The following is a 19,932-nucleotide window of genomic DNA, read 5'->3' on the forward strand; positions in this document are numbered from 1 at the left end:
GAGCACCTGATCATGTATTTGTGTGATGCCATATTGTTGGGGCAGTGGAGCACGCAAGATGTTTACTGATTGTCAGGGCATGGCTGAAAGCTGAGGTTGACCAAAGGACTCAGCTTGCAAGGAGGGCATCAGGCTTAATTTGGAATTCGCCTCAGCTTGCAAGTGGATTTCACCAAACGTTACCGTTTTTACATTTCCCATTACAGTAGACTCTTTGCCCGCATCAACACCCTGCATCATCATAGAGCCTGCACTGTTCAGTGGACAGGCGGGTGCCCCGGGTATGAGTGACATATATGACTTATAGATGTTCTAATTTCCTCTCTAAGTTCGGCTAGGGCCAACTGACTCAAATGCCCATCACTCACCTCCGTGGGCACCCTGGTCTGTGCTTCTTCATGGCCCTTGTTGTATGGTCTTATACCATTGTTCATAGAATCACCAGAATTAGGATTATTTGATGTTTTTTGGGGATTAGGACACTGTTCAGATTCTGGGGCACCCTTGCCAACTGAAAGAGTAACCAATTCATCCAGGGGCCCATACGGCATGAAGGTTTGAATGGCTTGCTTGGGGTTTGGTTTTGCCAGATTGCCTTTTGCAGCTTTAACAATTTGATCACGTCTAGATAGGGTTTTGATAAACTTGCGCCCTGGGACCTGTGATCTGGTACCTCGCCCCTTTGTAAATAATATCTTGGGTGCAGGGGACAAGGGGTCTGTAACTACCGCTATTGTCTTGACTGCATTTGTCTTAGCAGGTTTAGAAGGAAAATATGTGTGGCTTGACGATGCTGCAGTGATTACTGGCCCCTTCTCCTTAATCTGAACATCGGTCTCATGGATAGCTCTATCATCAATTCTTTTGATAACATTAAATTGTTTGGTACCTTTACTGTTAGATCTGGATGGGGCAGATTCATCAATCATTAGCGTTGTCTGCTGATTACAACCATTCAGATCTACATCTCACATTCTTTCATTGCCTCCTATTTCAGTCAAGGCACAGACTTTTATACATTCATCATTCATGAGGTTTCGGGAATCAGGCCGATGAGCTTGAACAGCCTCAACATTGGACTGAGTGCTCACTAGCTCATTGGGCGGAAGTTGTGTTAACACTGCTAAGCCACTGCAACATTGTTCGAATAAGATGGTTTGATGATTGAGCTTACTATCGAGAACTTGGTAAAGCTTTGCTAAAGCTAGTAATGCAGTATTCATGGCGCCAAGAGTATTGTTAAGCGCCGGAGCTTCCGGAAATGAGAACCGCTTGGAGCAGTTCTTATTAATAAAAAAGTCTGACTCTTGATTAGGTTCCTCAAACCTTGTCCTTCGAGGAGTCGGAGCAATGAAAGAGGGTGATTCCTCAATACAGTTGGAGCTAGGCATTTGATCAATTTCTGGAGGGGTTTGATGACATTTTTGAATGGGAGTCCCCTCTCCCCCGCAATTAGCTGCCTGATTTTCATTCCTTGCGGTATTATCTTGGTGTAGTTGGATTAAATCCCCAGTGTTTGAACATATATACATGACATCAGCTGAGGGGGAGATGGACCCTCCCGATGTATTCAGAAACTCCATAGCTTCCTCGTCAATTTCCCCTGTCAGAGTAAGCGCCTCATGGGCAGCGCGCAAACGATGTTGGGCTGCCACTGAGCAACAAATGGGCTCCAACATGGGCTGTATGCCCATGTCAGTCTGGGGCATGAACTCTCCTCCAGGCTGGAGACCATCAAGAGTACAAGCTGTCACCAAAGTCATGTCTGTGACTTCGCCTGAAGGGTTAGTAATTACATGCACATCAGCAGCTATCAGATTATCTCTACTAATAATTTCATTCATATCAACTGACATATGTGATTCCGCAAGTGTTCCGGAAACAAGCAAAGGGGCAGCACTCTCGGTAACCTCTGCCAACACATTCTTTGTCAGCTCTTGGCCAGACACAGCACACAGTTGTTGGTTAGGGGCCGTTATTGACGGAGGCTCAGTTGACAGACACGTACTACCATTAGACCCACTCTCTTCACTAGGCAACGTTTCTTGGGTATAGTACAGGCGAATGTCAGACGAAGGTGACATTGAGCGCTGAAGATTTTGCTTTTTGCGGCTTAATCCATTACCAATTTTGTTCGCCGCCATCTCTAAATTAAATAATTGGCCGGGATTGATTACAGGCATACCTGAGGTTAATTTACATTTTTTACTAACCGTTGTTGTCATTTTAAATTAACAGCCAACAAATTTGGCAATTCAAAGGAGCAGCCGCAGCCCACTCACATGCGAGACAGCAAGACAGCCCACTCAGCAACCACTCTTGCAAAACGCGCGCGCGAAAAACGCGCGGCGTTGATGGTTTTGAAGAGGTTGCTGGGAAAAGGCGCGGGCAGGAAGCTGGCAAATGGCCCGAAGAACGTCAATGTAATGGACTGGTTACACAAGTAACAAAGTTCAGCAGAATCAACAGAGTCTGATCCAAAATCGATTCACAGTGGTTTTGCTCTTGACACAGGAGCAGCGTGGGAGACAGCAAGACAGCCCACTCAGCAACCACTCTTGCAAAACGTGCGCTAATATCAGAATTCCAACAATACTTAATGTCATAAATCTGAATACAAACAAATATTATGCAAAGAATGCAAAATTGTTTTCAATTTACCCTTCACCTAATATTGTTGGGTAGGATTGTGCAAGTGCTCAGTGAAACACTGAATTACAGGAGCGATCTCAGCTGCCATAGCATTCTCATTAACATCTATGCTCAAATGAACTCTGAAACACGTAAAGTAGGCCTATTGCCACAGGAGCATTGTAGATTTCTCAATATTTATTACCCTAATAGTGACAGGCATTTTTTCATATCCCTAATCCTCTTAGACCAAGCAAATAATATTGGAATATTGCTTTACCTTTATGAGGTAAAGTTGGCACTGCTAAAGTAGGACAAGCGGAGTCTAAAATGTGTCTACCCGAAATCATTAGAGGAACAAGTAAATATGTTTGCCCTGTCACCCTCACCCAGAGAAGGTAATGTAAACAGGGATTGAGCATGATAGGCTTATAGACCGAGGGAGTGGTCATTATCACGGGATAATGATTTTCCATCCGCCTTGGGCCATAAATTGGGAAAGAGTTATTATCCCAAGCAATAATTACCCATTCTGAGGTCTACAAGGCCATTAGCACATGGTGGTAGTAGCAATACATGTTTTAGGGTTTTGGTGGTGAAGTGTGTAAAGTTAACAGACAAACTGAGCAACTTAAATGTGGTTTTATTTAATAGTATCTAAATAAAATGGTTGTCTTCATAAATTAAGCATTATTATTGCAAATTGGTTGTATTCAGTTAAGATCTTGTTAAGGAAAATGTCACCAGGGGGCGAAATGTCCTCAAATGTGCTCCCTCACTAAAATAAAACACTGTCCCCAAGCATTCTAGGATTGGAGTTTAGAATCATAAACGACACCCCTGCCAGAATATCTGAGGAAAGTATTGAGGGACAGGAAAAATAAAATCGCCTCACTGATGACATTTTGCAGGAGAGATATTCACACGGAACAGGTTTAACATAAGCATGCATTAGGTGTCATGTAAAATGAATGATTTCTCTATAAGAAAGTGAAAGAACTTTTCAAGGTTTTAGATTTCTGTTTTTTTGTGTTAATAGCATGTTGCAGCAAAAAAAGGTCCTAAAAGAGAGGAAATGTCCTGTTGAAAAATAATTTGCCTGCAAATTTCGTTGTCATTTCCCTGTCTGATTCTAAAGACGGAATGTTCAGAATGCAGTCCATACAAATAGTTATTGACTGCACTCTAAAGATCCTGATTGACTAGGAGGAGGTCAATAATGATCTCCATGCGCTAATATAATTTAGCTTTCTTATTCGAGAAAGCAAATGGCAGATAACTGATGTGGCTTGTCCATTAAGAATGCTTAAGGAGGTAGTATTGTGTGCACTACTAATGCTCTTCTGAAGAGCACCAGAGAAAAGCTTGTTTCACAAATGGCTTTAATCACTCATTCAAAATAAATTAAAGGATTTTGGTTTTTGACTGTGGATTTTCAAAAAACCCACCTTACAGTGAGAATCTGCAGCTTGTTCAATGTAGCGGTAGGCATATTGTTCAATGTAACACACTGGGCTGGTAAAATAACGCTCCCCTCTCTCTTGTAGTGTGGCATGTTCCCTCCATAGCCCAGGCGTCCCTCAACCCCAGTATGGTATCTAGAGATCAGTAGCCACTATTTTTGAATGTCATTTTTATCTGGATGTGATGTCCTAAAGGAAAATGCCTTACCTATCTAAACTCCCCCTGGGAACAATCTAGGTTGTCCCCCAAATGATGGAACAACATAAGGGTTTGTGCCTTCCAGACAGTCAGGGGCCAATGGGTCTTATCCTTCCACACTCAGAAGTTCCTCTTCCCATGTCTCTCACTCTCCCTTATCACATCCACTCTCCTTCCTCCCTCCTATTCCACCCAATGTCTCTCCTCACACTCCCTGGTGCTTCCTTCTCTAACCCTCCAATGTTCCCCTCTCCTCCTCCCTCTCTTCCCCTTTTCTGACACCATCTTGCTCTTTCCTGTTTTCCTCCACGCTCTGATCATACTCATCACTGCTCTTTTCTACGCACTCCTGCTACTCCTGTCACTATTACTACTGCTATTCTCCCCTCTCTGCACTACTACTCTACCCACAGCACTCACTACAATTCTCTCTACACCCCTCTTCTCACTTTGCCCTTCTTCTCAACCCCTACTTAGGAATATAGTGCTCCACTCACCCTACAAGGGATATAGTCCCCTGCTCACTCTCCTAATACACTCATTCTCACTATTTTCCCATCCCTCACGTCTCCCTTGCATTCTTCTGATCGCACCCCACTCCTACACCCCTCTCTACTATCCTTACTCTCGCCCAACATCCACTCCCTCAGACGCTAACTACTACCCTCACTTCCCAACCATCTTCCACTCTCCACTCACTACTTCCATCATCTCCACAAACACATGCCCATTCTCTGCTTCACTCTCCCAAACTGGCACCACTCTCCATCACAAATACCTCACCTTGCACGCTGCGTGACTAATCCACCTCCATGCTCCTCTGCACAGCCTTTCCCCCGCCTGGTCTCTTGATCTGCCCCACCTCCTATGACCACATCTGAATAACCCACACTTTGCCTTTCCTTCTGACTGCTTTGATACTATGGGTCTGCTGGTCTTCTCCGACTGCCCTTTCAACAGGCTGTAGCACTCACCTGACTCGAAGAACCAATACATGCCTGTAATTTTCCCAGGGACTGTATTGCAAAAGTGAGAGGCTTTAAAAACTCCTGTAAACTCCCCCCTTTTCCAACAAGATTTTGTAAACAGTCTCTGTGTAGTAGCAGCCAGGGGCTCAGGCTGCTTGTTCTCCGTGTGCTTTTCTCAGTTGCTGCAGAGTTATGTTGCCATTTCAGTTTGGGCAGGGTTTCTGTGTCTTTCCTGTCTCTCCACAGTCACTCATCACCCCCATTTTCTGGTGGCACCCCATTTGCGTGTGGTCCTTCTGCGGTATCAGGTCGGGTGTAGGACATCTAAATGCTATTTGGCAGGAATATTCCGAGCCCATTTCCTGGCTGTTCTTAATTTCATTCTCCAAGCACCAGTCCGGGTTTTCTCCGTTGCTCCTGGGGGTACTGTGGGAGTTGGAGTTCTGAAATGCAAAACAGAGAACACTGGCCAGACAATATACTGGTAGGCATTTTGTGACAGATGGTGGCACCATAAATAACAGGCAGCTCATTCAAAATGGGCAAGGGGCGTCGACCCACCAGTACCCTGACCATCATGAAGTAGCTGCATCAGCCGAGGAGAAACACAGAGCGCTCACCTCAGCTGCTTGCAGCAATTGAGGGGGCGCTCATGGCTGGGTTAGCTGTCAAAGAGAAACAGTTTCCCTTTAATAGTTCAGTTCCCCGGGGGCGTTTTGCTTCCCAGCCTTGGATGGCTCATTGGGGTTACAAACTGAGGAACTGCATGTTTGAATGTGCAAAGAGGCGTTCCTGTGCCTCCCCACACATTCAAACAGATTGGGGCGCCGTCAAAGGAGCGCTCTGGATCCTGGCGCATGTCCATGAACCAGGAATCGCTCGTTGCTTCCTGGTTCCACGGCATGGGATCTGGAGGGCTTTCATGGAGGCGACAGAGTGGAGAAGAATTCAGAGTCTGGAAGAGTTAAGATTGCTCGGTTTCACTTGTGGTGCCTTGTTGATAAACGTCTCGCCGATGTAAATAGAGAAAGGTCAGCTGAGGAATCTTAGCTACTGCAATTAATGGGATACTGAGTCTCTAAACTTAGGTGCTAGGCGGAGCTGCCTGCCTATACTCCCTTCACAGTGCCTATAAAATACTTGTGTGTGCCTTGCTTGGTTGCTCTGTATTGGTTTTAATATTTATTTATTGAAAGACCATTTAATAGACTCTCGCTTTTTTAGTGTAATAACTGAATGATATAATTGAGACCTGATTTTATTAAATTTCAGTTAAGGTTTTAACTACAGGGCCCAAGTTTCCTACTCACATTAGCTAACATATCTATCTTGCTTTTAGGGCACTGTGAGGTGATTGCAGATCTAGGTACTAGAAACCTTAGATTTAAGACACTCTAGAATATTAAGACTCCAGTCGACACATTAGGGACCCAATATAATGAAATTACATCCTAACTACAATATTAAATGCGACTCCGTGACTCTGTGCACTCACACATGGATGTGAGTAAGCATATGGGTACTATCATCATTTTACTTTTCAATTGTGCGGCAATTTGTCATCTGTAATTTGTAAACTGTAATCTATAATCTGTAATCTGTAATTGTACCTGCGCTTGTATTATGCATTTATATTTTATTTTATTATTATACATTATTTCATCTGTATGTGAAAGTATTGTAGTTAATCTGTTGTGTTTGCAAAAGTTCTCTGAACTATATATAAAAACATTCATAAAATAAGAATTCAGATTGGGGCTGCAGGTAGGATACCTTTTTTAAAATAAATTATAATTATGTAATGTCAGAGTATTATGTATGTATGCAAGTTTGAATGAGTGTATGAATGCTGTATGTGAAGTAGGGAGTGAATGTTTTGCGAATCTGTGTGTGGTGTGTTTATTTTGAGCCAAAGAGTTGATTTAGGTGGGCGTGGGTGAGGGATGGGAATATAATTATTTTTACTGGCTGGCTATCATAGATGCCCAGTAAAATAAAAAGCTGTGAATAAAGCAAGAATGACATGTGTTATTATGTAGCCAGATTGGTATTTTGGTACAGCCAGCCTTGCAAATTCGTACTGTGGCAAGACATTTTTTGACTGGACAAAAAGCAAGCATGATATGTGTTATTACATGGCTAGATTGGCATTTTGGTGCAGCCAGTCTAGCTATTTCTTACTGTGGCATGGCATTTTTTTACTGGGTATCCAGGGTAAATCAAACATGATGAGTTATTACGTGTCTAGGCTGCCCTACATTGTGGAGCCAGTTTGGACATGTCTTATTGTGGCCTGGCATTTGTAAAGGCAAATATATATAACTAGGGGTGTGGTAGCAGTCAATAAAGTTAGAACATTTCTAAAGTGTAGAATGTTGTACTATTTTAGAGAAACTGTATTGGTGTTAATGCTAATCACCAGAGGCCCAGCATGCGAGTATTTCGAGTAGTGCTCACATGCGGAGAGATAACAGGACTGTTTGGGAATAAATCACAAATCTGTTATATGCCCCATATATTCGGGGACATGTGTTTATTTACATGTATTGTAAGTAGGAATCAAGTTCACATGATGTAAAAACAACTAAGGTAGACATTGTCATTTAGAATATGCAAACAAGAAATGAAGACAATACTCATATACATGTGTAACCACAACATAACTAAGCATAAGTCCTAGAATAAGAGTGGCTAACAGTATTGAATTTGACAGGACATTACTCTTGACATGAGACAATCAAATCCTGACATTCAAACCAAAAACAGGGAGCGATTCATTGTTTCTACAGTTCTTGTAGAGCGTTGATGAACTTCAATACATCCAGTATTGCACAAATAATTGTGATGAGGTATAACGAGTAAAGTAACAAAGATTTAGCACGTTTTGCTGAAAAACACAGTTGCTATCTTTCAACTTGTCACTTTGCTGGCCATGAGAAGTTGTAAAGGCAAAGCCAACAGGAGTGTGTTCTTAAAAGGGGATGCTTCTCTATATTGGTGCAGCCAGCATGGAAATATATGGGCATAGCCATTGTGTAACTGTTTTTATACTGGCACTTATTGTGGGCAAAGGCATCCTGAAAATGTGTTGGGAAATGCTCCTGTGCACTATTGATGGTATGCATCGATTGAATTTTTATATTGGAGGTACCATACAAAACCAATTGCGAACTGCCTATTTACCTAACTTTTCACAGAAAGTGTGCTGTATAATGCATAATTTTTACCCATTATTCAAACACATTTCTCGAGGGAGGAGCCCACAACCCCTCCCCCCCCCCCGATCCTTCTTGGTTGTTTCAGGCTCCCTCCCTATACTCAATTGCTCTGCCATATTTGAGGGAGATTTTTAGACCCCTTAATAAAAATATTGACCAGCCGCCACTGTTCAGAATAGGCCTTTTCATATAACCTTTTTTTCAGTTTTGTCTAAAATTACCCCTTTAGGTTGTATTCCCGTCCTGTAGGCCATCCTCCAATCCCTCATGAGAACTGGGAAGGTTGTAGCCTGAGTTGAGAGGCCCACTTATCTAGTAAGTACACTTTTCCTACTGACCAGCGAAGATCCTTGGAGTGAAAAGGTCAAATATCAAAGACAAAGGCTGAGCTGGCCTTTACTCATTTTTTGAGTTGACCTTTACATTCTGCCTTCCCTTTGGTTGAACTAGCGAATACATCTGTTAAATTCTTCCAGATGTATGAGTGTTCTGCTCCTCCGTATTTGTGACACCACTCACAGGGTTTAGAGGCAATTGATTTTCCTTTTCACAGTAAAACAGAAGAGAGCTGTTGCATGTTGTGCAGACATGGTCTTACTACATGACTCCATTACAGCAGGCATGAAGTATTTCACCTGCACGAATTTAACTTTATTTAAGAGTCTGACTGCACCCTTCCAGTATGAGAATGACATACTTCATTCATAATGATATATGTGTTACTCCAATGGGTTGACATTGCATTTCACAGGATTATTTGACTGCAAGAGATTGATTTAGATCACTCTATTGGCTACTGGTTTAAAGCTGAAATGGAGCACCTCAGAGCAGACTTTCAAAAATGAAATGCGTATTATGGATAACTCTTAACAATTAACGGGAACATTACAACTCCTAATTCCAATACTTACTTTTTGACTGCAGAGTGAGGGATGAGTGGCCGCTTGCTGGGCTGCCGTCACCTTCATGTCCTCTTTCATTCTCTGGAGGGAAATTACCCTATGCAGTGACTGGATGCATGAAGCCAGTGAGCAGGGGAAGCTCCCCGTTGAGCGTAGCTCACCCGGTTCCCATGCTGCAAACTCAAGGAAGTGTCCGTCCCGCATCTTGTGGCCCCAGATCTCAGCCCAGTCCTCCTTGCGGCCATTCCAGGCCTGACTGAAGTAGCGAAGAAAGGCACATGGAGCGACTGCCTCCAGCTCCTGGGAGTAATAACCATAAAGACCAGGCGTGCGGGCATGTACCAGGTTGTACACTAGCTTCTTCAATTTTTCCTGGATGGCCGGCTCTTCCAGGCTTGCCCTCCGGTTCAAGGTGTCCAGGGCATACGTCTGGCTCATACGAACACAGCAGGATGGTAGCAGGTCCCGGATCAGGTCCAGTTCCTTCAAATTTGCACGCAAAATTAGCCCTTCAATTCTGGACATGACCTCTGGGATGTTCTGAAGGAGCCACACCACCATGAACCGTATAGGGGTCCTACTATCACCCCGGGTGATAAAGTAAGCGCACTCCCTGCCTCTGCCATCAGCATCTTCACACAGTACGGTGTACAGGTCAAATGTATCATTGATGGCCAACGAGCGCCCCAGGAACAGGACAGAGGGGAAGCTCTGCAGCAAGTTTCTCGTATGTGTTGTCATAAGGAAAATGCTTTCCAGCACAGCAGTGTTTGGCAGGAAAGTCAGTTTCACCTGGGCCCCTGGGTCCATGGAGAAGAGCTCCCCCAGCTCCTGGAGACACTCACAGAGTGCTGGCTCCAGGACATCAGTGTGAGCCATCAGCTCCTGCAGGGTTTCGGGTGTGAGGAAGGTACAGCAGAGACTGCTCATCTTTGCAGAGAGATCAGGTTGAGTGAGCAGGCGAAAGATCTTAAACTGTTCATCAAACTCTGTGGCGTCTGTCTCGTGGTCATGATCAGTGCGAGCCCAGGTGATGACCAGGCTTTTTTTGTGCTTTGATGCTCTCAAAATGATGGCAGCTGGGCAGGAAGATGTGGTGCTTCAGAGAATAAAAAGAAGGAAGACAAAATAGACAAAACATTTTTAACAGCTGACTGTGTTGCTGCATAGACCATTCACATGCAAGACACAAACATGCATTGCGGTATCTTTAAGCCAGCGGTAACACTGAATCTTAGAATACATTAGGGTACATGATGGTGGGAACATTATGGCACACAAGTGACTTGTTGTGTTACGTAGAGGATTTAGCAAGCAAGAGAGGTATGCCACATCAACACATCAGGGGAAAGCGTATCTAATCTTTGCACCTTTGCCACAAATTGTGCAAAAAGGAATCAGACTGACTTTTCTGTTTTATTTGCTACATAACTTGAAAAAACATCTGTTTAGCACATTTGATTTTAAGCAGCAAACCTAGTGAGAAAAACTGTCTGCTACATTTTTGCCCCATTGCAAACCTTTTAGATAGTATGAATTGGGGGGGGGGGAGAAACTATTTGCTGAATTCAAAGGCTCCATTTGTTTTTCACGAAGTCACAATTTGGACAATCTGACCCTTAATGTAACGACACACAATCAACGAGCAGAAAAAAGCAAACAATTATAAAGCTCTCAGTGAGTGGACAGCCCCCACCTGTCGGAAATGGTGAGAAACTCATGTGAAGCCTGCGAGCCAGAACAATAATACAGCAACTAAAATTGAGTTAGAGATGCGAGGGAGTACCTTTATTCCTGTAGAGGTTTGTGTTGTCAACAATGGCAAATGCACTGGAAAGGAGTTCAGCTTGCCAAGAGTTTGAAAGAAAAATATTTCTGGGATTATACCCAGTGCAAAATATTGTGCTGTACTTTCTATTCTAGGGAAATTAGTTAAAAGGGTATCCTAAAATTGAGTGGGCTTGTGCAGACAAGCCAGGAACTGACAAAGATCTCCTCAGATTGTATTGGCATCTGCAGGAGACCAGTGGATGGGAAGGCGTTTGTGGTGCATCACTAAGACATCATAAGAATCCCACCAGACTCGTGAAAATGTCATTTCACCCATTCCATAATAGGTGTGTTGTTGACTTGGCCGGTCCCTCTTATATAATTTCATACGTCTCTGTCAGGATGGCTTGTTAATAAAACGTCTCTCTCATGATTCCCTCCTGAATAATTTGTATCTCACTCATGAAGTTCTCATGCGGGTTCCTGGGACCAGCCATAAACCTTTCCTCTTGGATCTAAATGTAAAGTAACTTCATAGAGAAGTTCTTTGTCTGATCAGCAAAGTAATGTCTTTGCTACGAATTGTCTCTGCTCAGGTATCTCCTCTGTGCCACTCACATTCCTTGCCACAGATAATCTCCAAATACGGAAACACTGGTGGGTGAGTGGCCTCTCACAGAAGGCCACTGGTTGGGTAGCTTGCCAAGTTATCTCAGAAGCACTTGCTAGTGCTTCAGGCTTTTCATAAGCAGGTTCCACAGAGTTTCTCCAAAATGTGGTAGGCGAGGTGAGCTTTAAGGTGCATGTTGGGGACCTTGCTCAACTCCCTGACTCAAGTCCTGAACCTACAAGCACTCATGCCCGACTAGACCTCTTCCTTGCCAAGTTGAGACTCACTTGTGCATGTGGGCCTGTTGCATAGCCTCACTGCTAGGACACGAGATGGCTGTCTGACATTTCATTTGACATTCTACTACATGTTCTTTGCTCCTCCCACTTCTCCTAAACAATGTAAAGGCGTGTGTTGTCTTTCTCTTTGCCTAGCATATCCAAGGAAATTCCCATAATCGTCATTCCTTAGTTCTTGCTTCTTCTCACCACCTCCAACTACCAATTTTACTTCTTGCCGCCTTCCTCTCCTCAGATATTTTATGTATGTCTCATTTTCTCCACTTCTTCACCACTTCTTCACCTACATCTTCTCCACTCTTCCGTTTAATATTGACATCTTCCAACCTCCTCTGCTCTCTCCCCTTTCCATGATGTTTACCTCCTCCAACCTCTTCTGTTCTCTCCCCTACTCCTGCTTCTTTACCGCCACCTGCACCTCCTCCTGAAACCTTTGCCTTCAGCTTCAGCCTCTTCTATACCTACACCTTCAACTTACTCTGCAGTTTCACCTGATGCATCAACTCCTTTGACACATATGCATCTTCACTGTTTGCTCATCTTCTACTCTCAATGCCCACACCCCTGCTTTCTCTCCCCCAGTTCACACAGGTGCTTACTCCCCAGCCCACTAGACTGGGTTTACAGTACCATGTGGCAACTGGGACGCAGAAGTGGTTCTCTTTGGATATTAGGATGTGTGCAAGCAGGTAACCTGTTCAGGGGTGAAAGACTGACATTCTATCATTTTTCTGGGTGCTGCGAACGGACCCTATATCTGCTATCTCGGTTTATGGATATGCGTGGGGAGCATAGCCGGTAGGGTTTTGCTTTGCTCCACATTCGCTCTACCTCCTGGAGTGTACGTGGTATATTGTATTATGATTTTCAAAGTCTGCAAGATAACAATACTACTGAGTCTGTCTAAAAAGGGCCTGCAAGATTGGCAAGCACATTTCTTCGATTCCCTCTCAAGGGTCTGCAGAGCTAATTTGACAATCCCTTTTCAGCCGACACCAGTATTGTGGGGGAGATTAGGGGAACTTCCCCCATAATGCTCCAAGCGCAACATGGTGGGGCCTGAATCCCCCTGCCCCCAGGCCTCCCACATATACCCCAAGCATCAGGAATGGGACATCGTTACAGGCATCTTAGCTTGGAAGACGGCAATGCATCCTCTTTGAAGACCATGATAAACCTCTTGTTTTATATGTGCTTTATGATTTTCTTAATCAGCAATGGGTGCTACTGTGTTTCGTCAGAGATGAAATCACAGTATAAGCTATTTGTTGCTAAAGACTTGTTCCTTCTTGGAAAGCACACATCACTGGATATTTACAAGTCAAGAAGTGCGGAGTAACCTTCCTTTTATGTTAAAAGATAGATCTTCTCATACATCTGGGAATATATGGAAACATGTAACTTGTGGCAAAAGAGAAGGATCTTGTTACTCTTGCATTTACTACATGGTGGAGAACCTGTCTCAGACAGTAAAATTGATGTTGTCTGATGCTGACATGAATAAGTAGGCACATGGGCATCTGACCCTTAGGAACAAGTAAAGTGCGAAGCCAATGATGATGGCTTCACAGTAATATACTATGAAAGGTCTGACTTATTAGGTGTTCGGCATTTCACCATATTTCCTGGAAAATATGCAGTCATGGCCAAAAACGAAAATTCTAAAATGCCATTTGTTATTGCAAGCAACAGAAACACAGAGGTACAATTTACTAGTCCCCATCAACAAAAACGTAAGGGCAGCAATCCGAATATAAAGTGAGCAGATGTAAGCCTTATCCCCAAGTGCTCTAAACACAGGTTAGCAGGATCTACTCACCCTGGTGAAGACCTCTCGAGGCGAGATAAAGAGGATGCCTTGCACACCAGCCTCACATAGCTGTATTTCAGGTTTGCTGGAGGACTCTTCTCCATCAACGGGGTGGCTCTTCTGATGAGAAAGAGGGCATTTCTCTCCTCACACCAGTGATCGAAGAACTCACAGAAGCAATCCCAGCTCGGGAACTCCATACCTTGCAGATCTCCAGCATGGGCAACGACCTGAGGGGAGAAAAGAGGGAGACCATCTTCCAAAATACCCTTAGCAGTCTACCGTTCCAGAGGTTCTACTCTAAGAGTTGGTCAACAACAGTAAAACGTCTCATTGAGATCACTCATACACCGCAGCCACCTCTCATCCAAAAGAGTGTGCCACGTATGGTATAATTCCCCACAAATGGAAGGACCCCCCCACTCTGGTTTGATAGTGATGGATCGCAATTGCTAAAACATATTCTAGAATGGGGGCTATGTATTGTTAATCGCAGGGTTCAGTCTGATTATCCATCTACATATACATTTCTAAAAGCTTGTCTCATTGCATCATTATTATTTCTTTATTTCCCCTACTGTATTTCAACAGTATTTCCAATCTAACTATTAGTCAGCAGCGTAACAGTGATCATGTAACTCTGCCTTTTTACCTATAGCTAAACACACGAGGGATGTTATTTCCCAGCCATTAACTATTTTGAGGCCTCAGGAGGAGCTCATAACTCCTTGGCAACGACAAAAAAGGGATACAATTTCTGTTGGCAAATTCATCCCAGTGTTTTTCAAATCAAACCAAGGTTTATTTCAACCTTGCTTGTCTAGTGACTTAGAAGCTTCTGTGCTGGTTGCATATTTTGTCCAGTTAATAATGTGCATGACTTTAGCTCTTTCTAAATCTGTTAAGCCTCTTCCTCTTGGGTACAAGATGTCTTGGTTGAACAAAGACTCAAAGTGAGCAAGAAGAGCATTGCTCGATGTGCTCAAACCCCTCCTCAGCACACGGTGGGACATTAAAGGAAAAATAAGTTTATATAAGAAATGATTCGCTAGGACGACGAAAGTACTCATTGATCACATTTGGGAATAACTGTTATCCGCGACCTCCCTTGTAAATAGTATATGATTATGGGAATTGGTATTATACATTTCTATAGTTAATCGTTCTCTAACGCAAACTCATTCTATTTCTGAAAACTGCTGGGCACTATATGCAAACATCAAGCTTGCACTCGTGAAACCTATAGAATTTATATTTTTGCCAACTGTGACCACAGTCTATATTCCTGCCCAGTTCTCAATCCATGACTTATAATTTTGGCACTAAAAAGCCTTAAAGCTACTGGCTCGGAGTTGGTTCCCCCAGTGTTATATAAAAACAATCCCGAAATTTGCCGCCCTTCTTTTCTGTAATATTTTTTAAATATTTGTATCTTTAATAAGTTTCCTGTCTCCTGGCATGAAACTATTATTTTCCCAATGTACAAAAAAAGGGATGAGAGACTGTCCCGCAAGCCATCATCCAATAGCGCTTTTAGATTGCTACCTTAAGATTTTGAGGTATGATTTGAATAATATCTCCAGTTCAACTTGGTTTCTGTGAAGGCAAGGAACATCACAGCAAGGCTATATTTAATAGCAGCCAAATACATTTTTATTAAAAGGAAACATTATATGTAGTGTTTTTGGACTGGAGTATGTCATTTGACTCATCTGGACTTGTTTACACCAATTAGATATCCCACCATATATTTTATCCATTCTATTTGCTTCACACCAGGATAACGCTTCTTTAGTTCGTCTCATATGCCAGGGTACCCTCAACGAACCTTTTTCGATTACACATGGTGTTTGCAAGGGCTGCATATTAGCACCTCTTTTATTTAATACATTTTTTAATTCCCTTTCTGCCAATCTCTATCAAGCCCATGCAGACACTCCCTAATCAGGCAGCATACCCATTCATGTATGATAGAGAGGACTGTTTGCTGCTTGCTCGTATACCAAAGTCGCTTCAACTGTTAATTGAGACATATATCAACTACATCATGACAAAAGGTCTATTCATGTCCGTAAGTCTACCATTACGATTTTCCACAAAAATGTCCTGTACAATTGTATTTTTTTGCACATGGGATGTGAGAATATCCCCAATTAATAACTTTTATTATTTAGGTTTGAGATTTTGTCTGACTTTAATTTGAAACATGTCACAAAACAATCTAGTTGGATGAAACCGTCAGTTGGGGGTATCTTTAGTTTCGTGCATATTGTTAAATTTAAAACTCTGGAAATGATGCTCAAGGTCTATGATTCCACGGTTTGGTCTGTTGCCTTCTATGACTCAGAAGGGATTAGTTTCTTACCTGTAACTCCATTTCTCCAGCATTGGTATCTAACATGAAATGACATGCTTAGAATATTCCCCGTCGTCAGGCTGGGAACCCTCGGTACCTTTATAAAGACGTTTTCCATAGGAAAAATGTTGACACTTCTGTGTCCTATCTACGTCGTTTTGGGCCGCTTACGCATGCCCCAATAGGACGTAGCGGTATAAATGCCCCGCCCCCGCGGCTCCCATCAGATTTCAACCCTCTTCCAAAGTAGTGGGATCACCTCGCGGCATCTACTATTTTTGGCTAGGTTGTTTCGTCGTTTTTTCCTAATGTCTGGAAAAGCTGGGGGTATCTTTAGTTTCGTGCATTATGTTAAGTTTAAACCTCTGGAAATGATGATCAAGGTCTATGATTCCACGGTTTGTTCTGTTGCCTTCTATGACTCAGAAATCTGGTTTTCAACAATAATGGAGGGATTTACAACCAACTCAAAATTATTTTATTAATAGACTATTGGATTTACTGTTGTTTGCCCCAAATTTGGCTCGTCATAGAGAGGTGGGCCTTGCATATGTGAGTGATCAATTCCTTGTTGCACCAGTTATTTTTCATTTTAAAAGCTATAGTTAACCCAAAGCCTGCTTTACCCAGTTCACAATCAATGACCCATGGCAAAGCAATCGAGCCCTGTACGTTCCATGGATTGGACACGTGAAGAATGACCATTGCAAAATGATCCCGTCCATTGAACCTCTAGTGTCTAACTTTAATCTTGTACCTAATATGCCAATGATCAAACGTTATAGCGCAGATCTTCAAGAGTCTAATTGTTGTTGAGATGGCTAAACCCTTAAACAGATTGCATGAAGCAATTTGTTGCTAACCAGGCCCACAACCCTACCTTCTCTGGTCATCAAACAACAAATACTGTGCGACTATTAACAAGTTGAGGTTTAACTGTATGGGTTTAAAGAGCCAGGGCCAATTTCTTGCCCAATTTGTCCAAACGAAGTAAAGAATTTGATACATGCATTTGTTATTTGTACCGGGCACAGTGCAAGGCATTTTTTATTCCTGTTCTTCAGGCACTTGGTTTCAGACAATTTTGGACATCTCTGTTTTTTGCTTAATGCCAGTGACTAACAATGCACGTGATCCCTATTGTATTATATTTTGAAAGCTCTAGCCTAACAATCTAAAAGACCTCTTGCTCCTTAGATTAGGATCCATTTAACCCATATTATACTTGATGTTTTTCTTAACGGCTTTTTAATGTCTTTTTTCATTTTTGTAGCTTTTCAGTTTTATTTCCTGTTGTGATTGATGTTGCTCCCTTTAATTGCTGCAATGCGAAAATAAAATTTGAATAAGCAGCAATTCCCCACATGAGTGTTCCATGCACTCTGAAGAAGTGAAAGCCAATCCCTAAAATCAATGTTTTCACATTCAACAGTGTCTCACTATCTGCACATGTTGCACGTTTGAGGAGTTTAATTTCAGACTCATTCACTGGATATTCCAGGCCTACTGAACTTAAATTTTCATCCGGCCCATGCACACATTTCAGACATCTATGACTATGATTCACTTTACAGAGCAGAAAAATAATGCACAGCTAAAATTGTTGCATGTAAAAATAATTACATGGAGTCTCATTCACTAGACATGTAAAAAGGTCTGAAGCACTCTAAGGGGATCTCACTGCGCACTCCAGAGGCCATATGTTCATCAATGAAGGCACCCTCATTGCGCACATGCATAGACCCAATGCAATTCCATGGAATCCTATTCATTGCGTAACTCACGTCTAATGCACGTCCACATTCTCTTACTCAAGAGATATTTTTGTCATAGAAAGTATTCTAATTTCAAGCACTTTCTTACTTGAAAAGGTTCCTGTAAAAATAACTAACATCTGTCCCTTTTAAAGTCAGTGTGCACAAACACTGCAGGATATAGATGCCTTCCATTAAGTGCCTTCCGATGACTCTATACTACAGGATATGCAGCAGGCACCCTAGCATCAGTGATTCATTTACTTCAATGAGTATCTATTGGCTTTCTGTTTCCTCATATCATATCCTTACCTGGCCAGTCCAGCTGTGCAAATCAGTAGCCTCATCAAAACAGTCTTCCTCCTCTTTGGAACATGGACCTCCTTCATCTGACTGGAAAAAAAGGCAAAAGAAGTTGGTAATTTAGCTTCCAACAGAAATTTGACGTCTGTGCTCAGGGGCTGCATAGAGAATGAACAGCTAATAGTGTGATATAAAAACGACTTTTTGGAGAAAAGGATACATATTCCAGGCAAACTATAAGCCACTAGTCAGTTCTTTTTCAAAATATTTCACTCTACAGTTATCAAGGCACACACAGTAGCGCATGCTGCACACATGATCATGGAGGACATCTTGATGATTCATACTGACAGGTTTCTGACTATTGTGAGAAACCGGGGTATTTTCACGCATTTAACCACCTGGGTAGAGGATCTTTGGGGGATGGACTTGGGGAGTCCTTAGGCGAGACGGAAGTGGCATTCCACCTTTCCTAGAGAAGTAGATGACTATATCCCTGAATAATTTATGGGATATTCTGATATCTACCCCTTAAACTCTGGGAAAATTCCTAATCCATATCAAAATCCAGGGAAAAGGAAGAGAATAAGAAAATCTAAAGACACGATTAGGCAAAACCTTTCTTTTGAAGCTAAAACTGACCTATCCTCCCTTCCCTCTACTTTCCCAGGTTGTTGTGAAAACCAGCAGTTTTATTCCTTGCTATCCTTATCTGAGAATGATAAAAGAATAAAAGGATTAAATACAGTACAAACTTCTCCACAACAACATATCTACCCCCCCTTCCTCGACAGTGACCTACCCCACACCCTCTCAGCCTTTATAGGACCTGTTCAGGCGCACACACTTCTTTTCCCAAAGTATCACTCAAGTACTGTGATGAGGAAGAGGGAGTCAAGCGAAGTGCAGACTTCCTATGGGAAACACTTCTATGGTACTGTGACTAAGAAGAGGGAGTCAAAAGGAGTGCATATTTCCTATTGGAAACACCACTATAGTACTGAAAAGAAGAAGATGGAAACAGAGGTACAACAATATGCTCCATGGAGCTGTCCCACTAACAAGGTCAGGCAAAGTCAAGAACTTGAAGTTGGCTACACTCACCTGCAACCTGTTGACACTCCTAGGGAGTATAAAAGCAGCAAGCTCAGAAGGCAAGATGAGCAAGTAGGGAGAGGAACTGGGGCTGCCCAGGACCAGCTGGAGGAGAGCAGGACGCCAAGATGCTGAAGGTCTGCAAGGTGAAGAAGGAGAGGAGAGGGAACCGTGTCTCCAAGGAGCCAGGAGAGTCCAGGGAAGGGAGCCAAGAGGCTTGCTAATCCCTTTTTCTAATTGGTAACTAGCAATACTCATTCCCCTGGGCCAGGAAAGGAGCCCAGGAGTGTCTGAGGGGCAGGTGGTGAGCCCCTGACCTCAGACAGCAAAGACATTGATAACGAAAACACAACCAGTGAGTAAAGCACAGGGAGAGCCCAGTGTTTGTATTGAAAATGATTCAAAGTGGCAGAGTGACTTGCAGTCTGATGTCTGCAATCGATCAAGTTGCTGCAGCAGATATTCACTTGTGATGGAGACATGTAGAAATGCATTTTTTTAAATATAGAAATGAGTGGACACATACTCTAATGTAACGATTGTCTACTGAGACA

The 19,932-nt window shown here is 42.8% G+C and overlaps 1 protein-coding gene across 2 annotated transcripts in view; it reads right to left on the reverse strand.

Moving 5' to 3' along the window:
* Positions 1-19,932, reverse strand: part of LOC138526876 (uncharacterized) — a 1,504,711-nt gene that overhangs the window by 302,813 nt on the left and 1,181,966 nt on the right. For both annotated transcript variants that reach the window (XM_069637661.1, XM_069637652.1), the window contains exons 15-17: positions 18,293-18,373; positions 13,880-14,100; positions 9,391-10,480 (exon numbers count right to left, since the gene is read on the reverse strand). In XM_069637661.1, the coding sequence (XP_069493762.1) occupies positions 9,391-10,480; positions 13,880-14,100; positions 18,293-18,373 (1,392 nt within the window). The remainder of the gene's footprint in view (positions 1-9,390; positions 10,481-13,879; positions 14,101-18,292; positions 18,374-19,932) is intronic.

This window comes from Ambystoma mexicanum, chromosome 1q, assembly GCF_040938575.1.
Source record: "Ambystoma mexicanum isolate Mex_15411 chromosome 1q, UKY_AmexF1_1, whole genome shotgun sequence".
In the NCBI taxonomy this organism is placed as follows: domain Eukaryota; kingdom Metazoa; phylum Chordata; class Amphibia; order Caudata; family Ambystomatidae; genus Ambystoma; species Ambystoma mexicanum.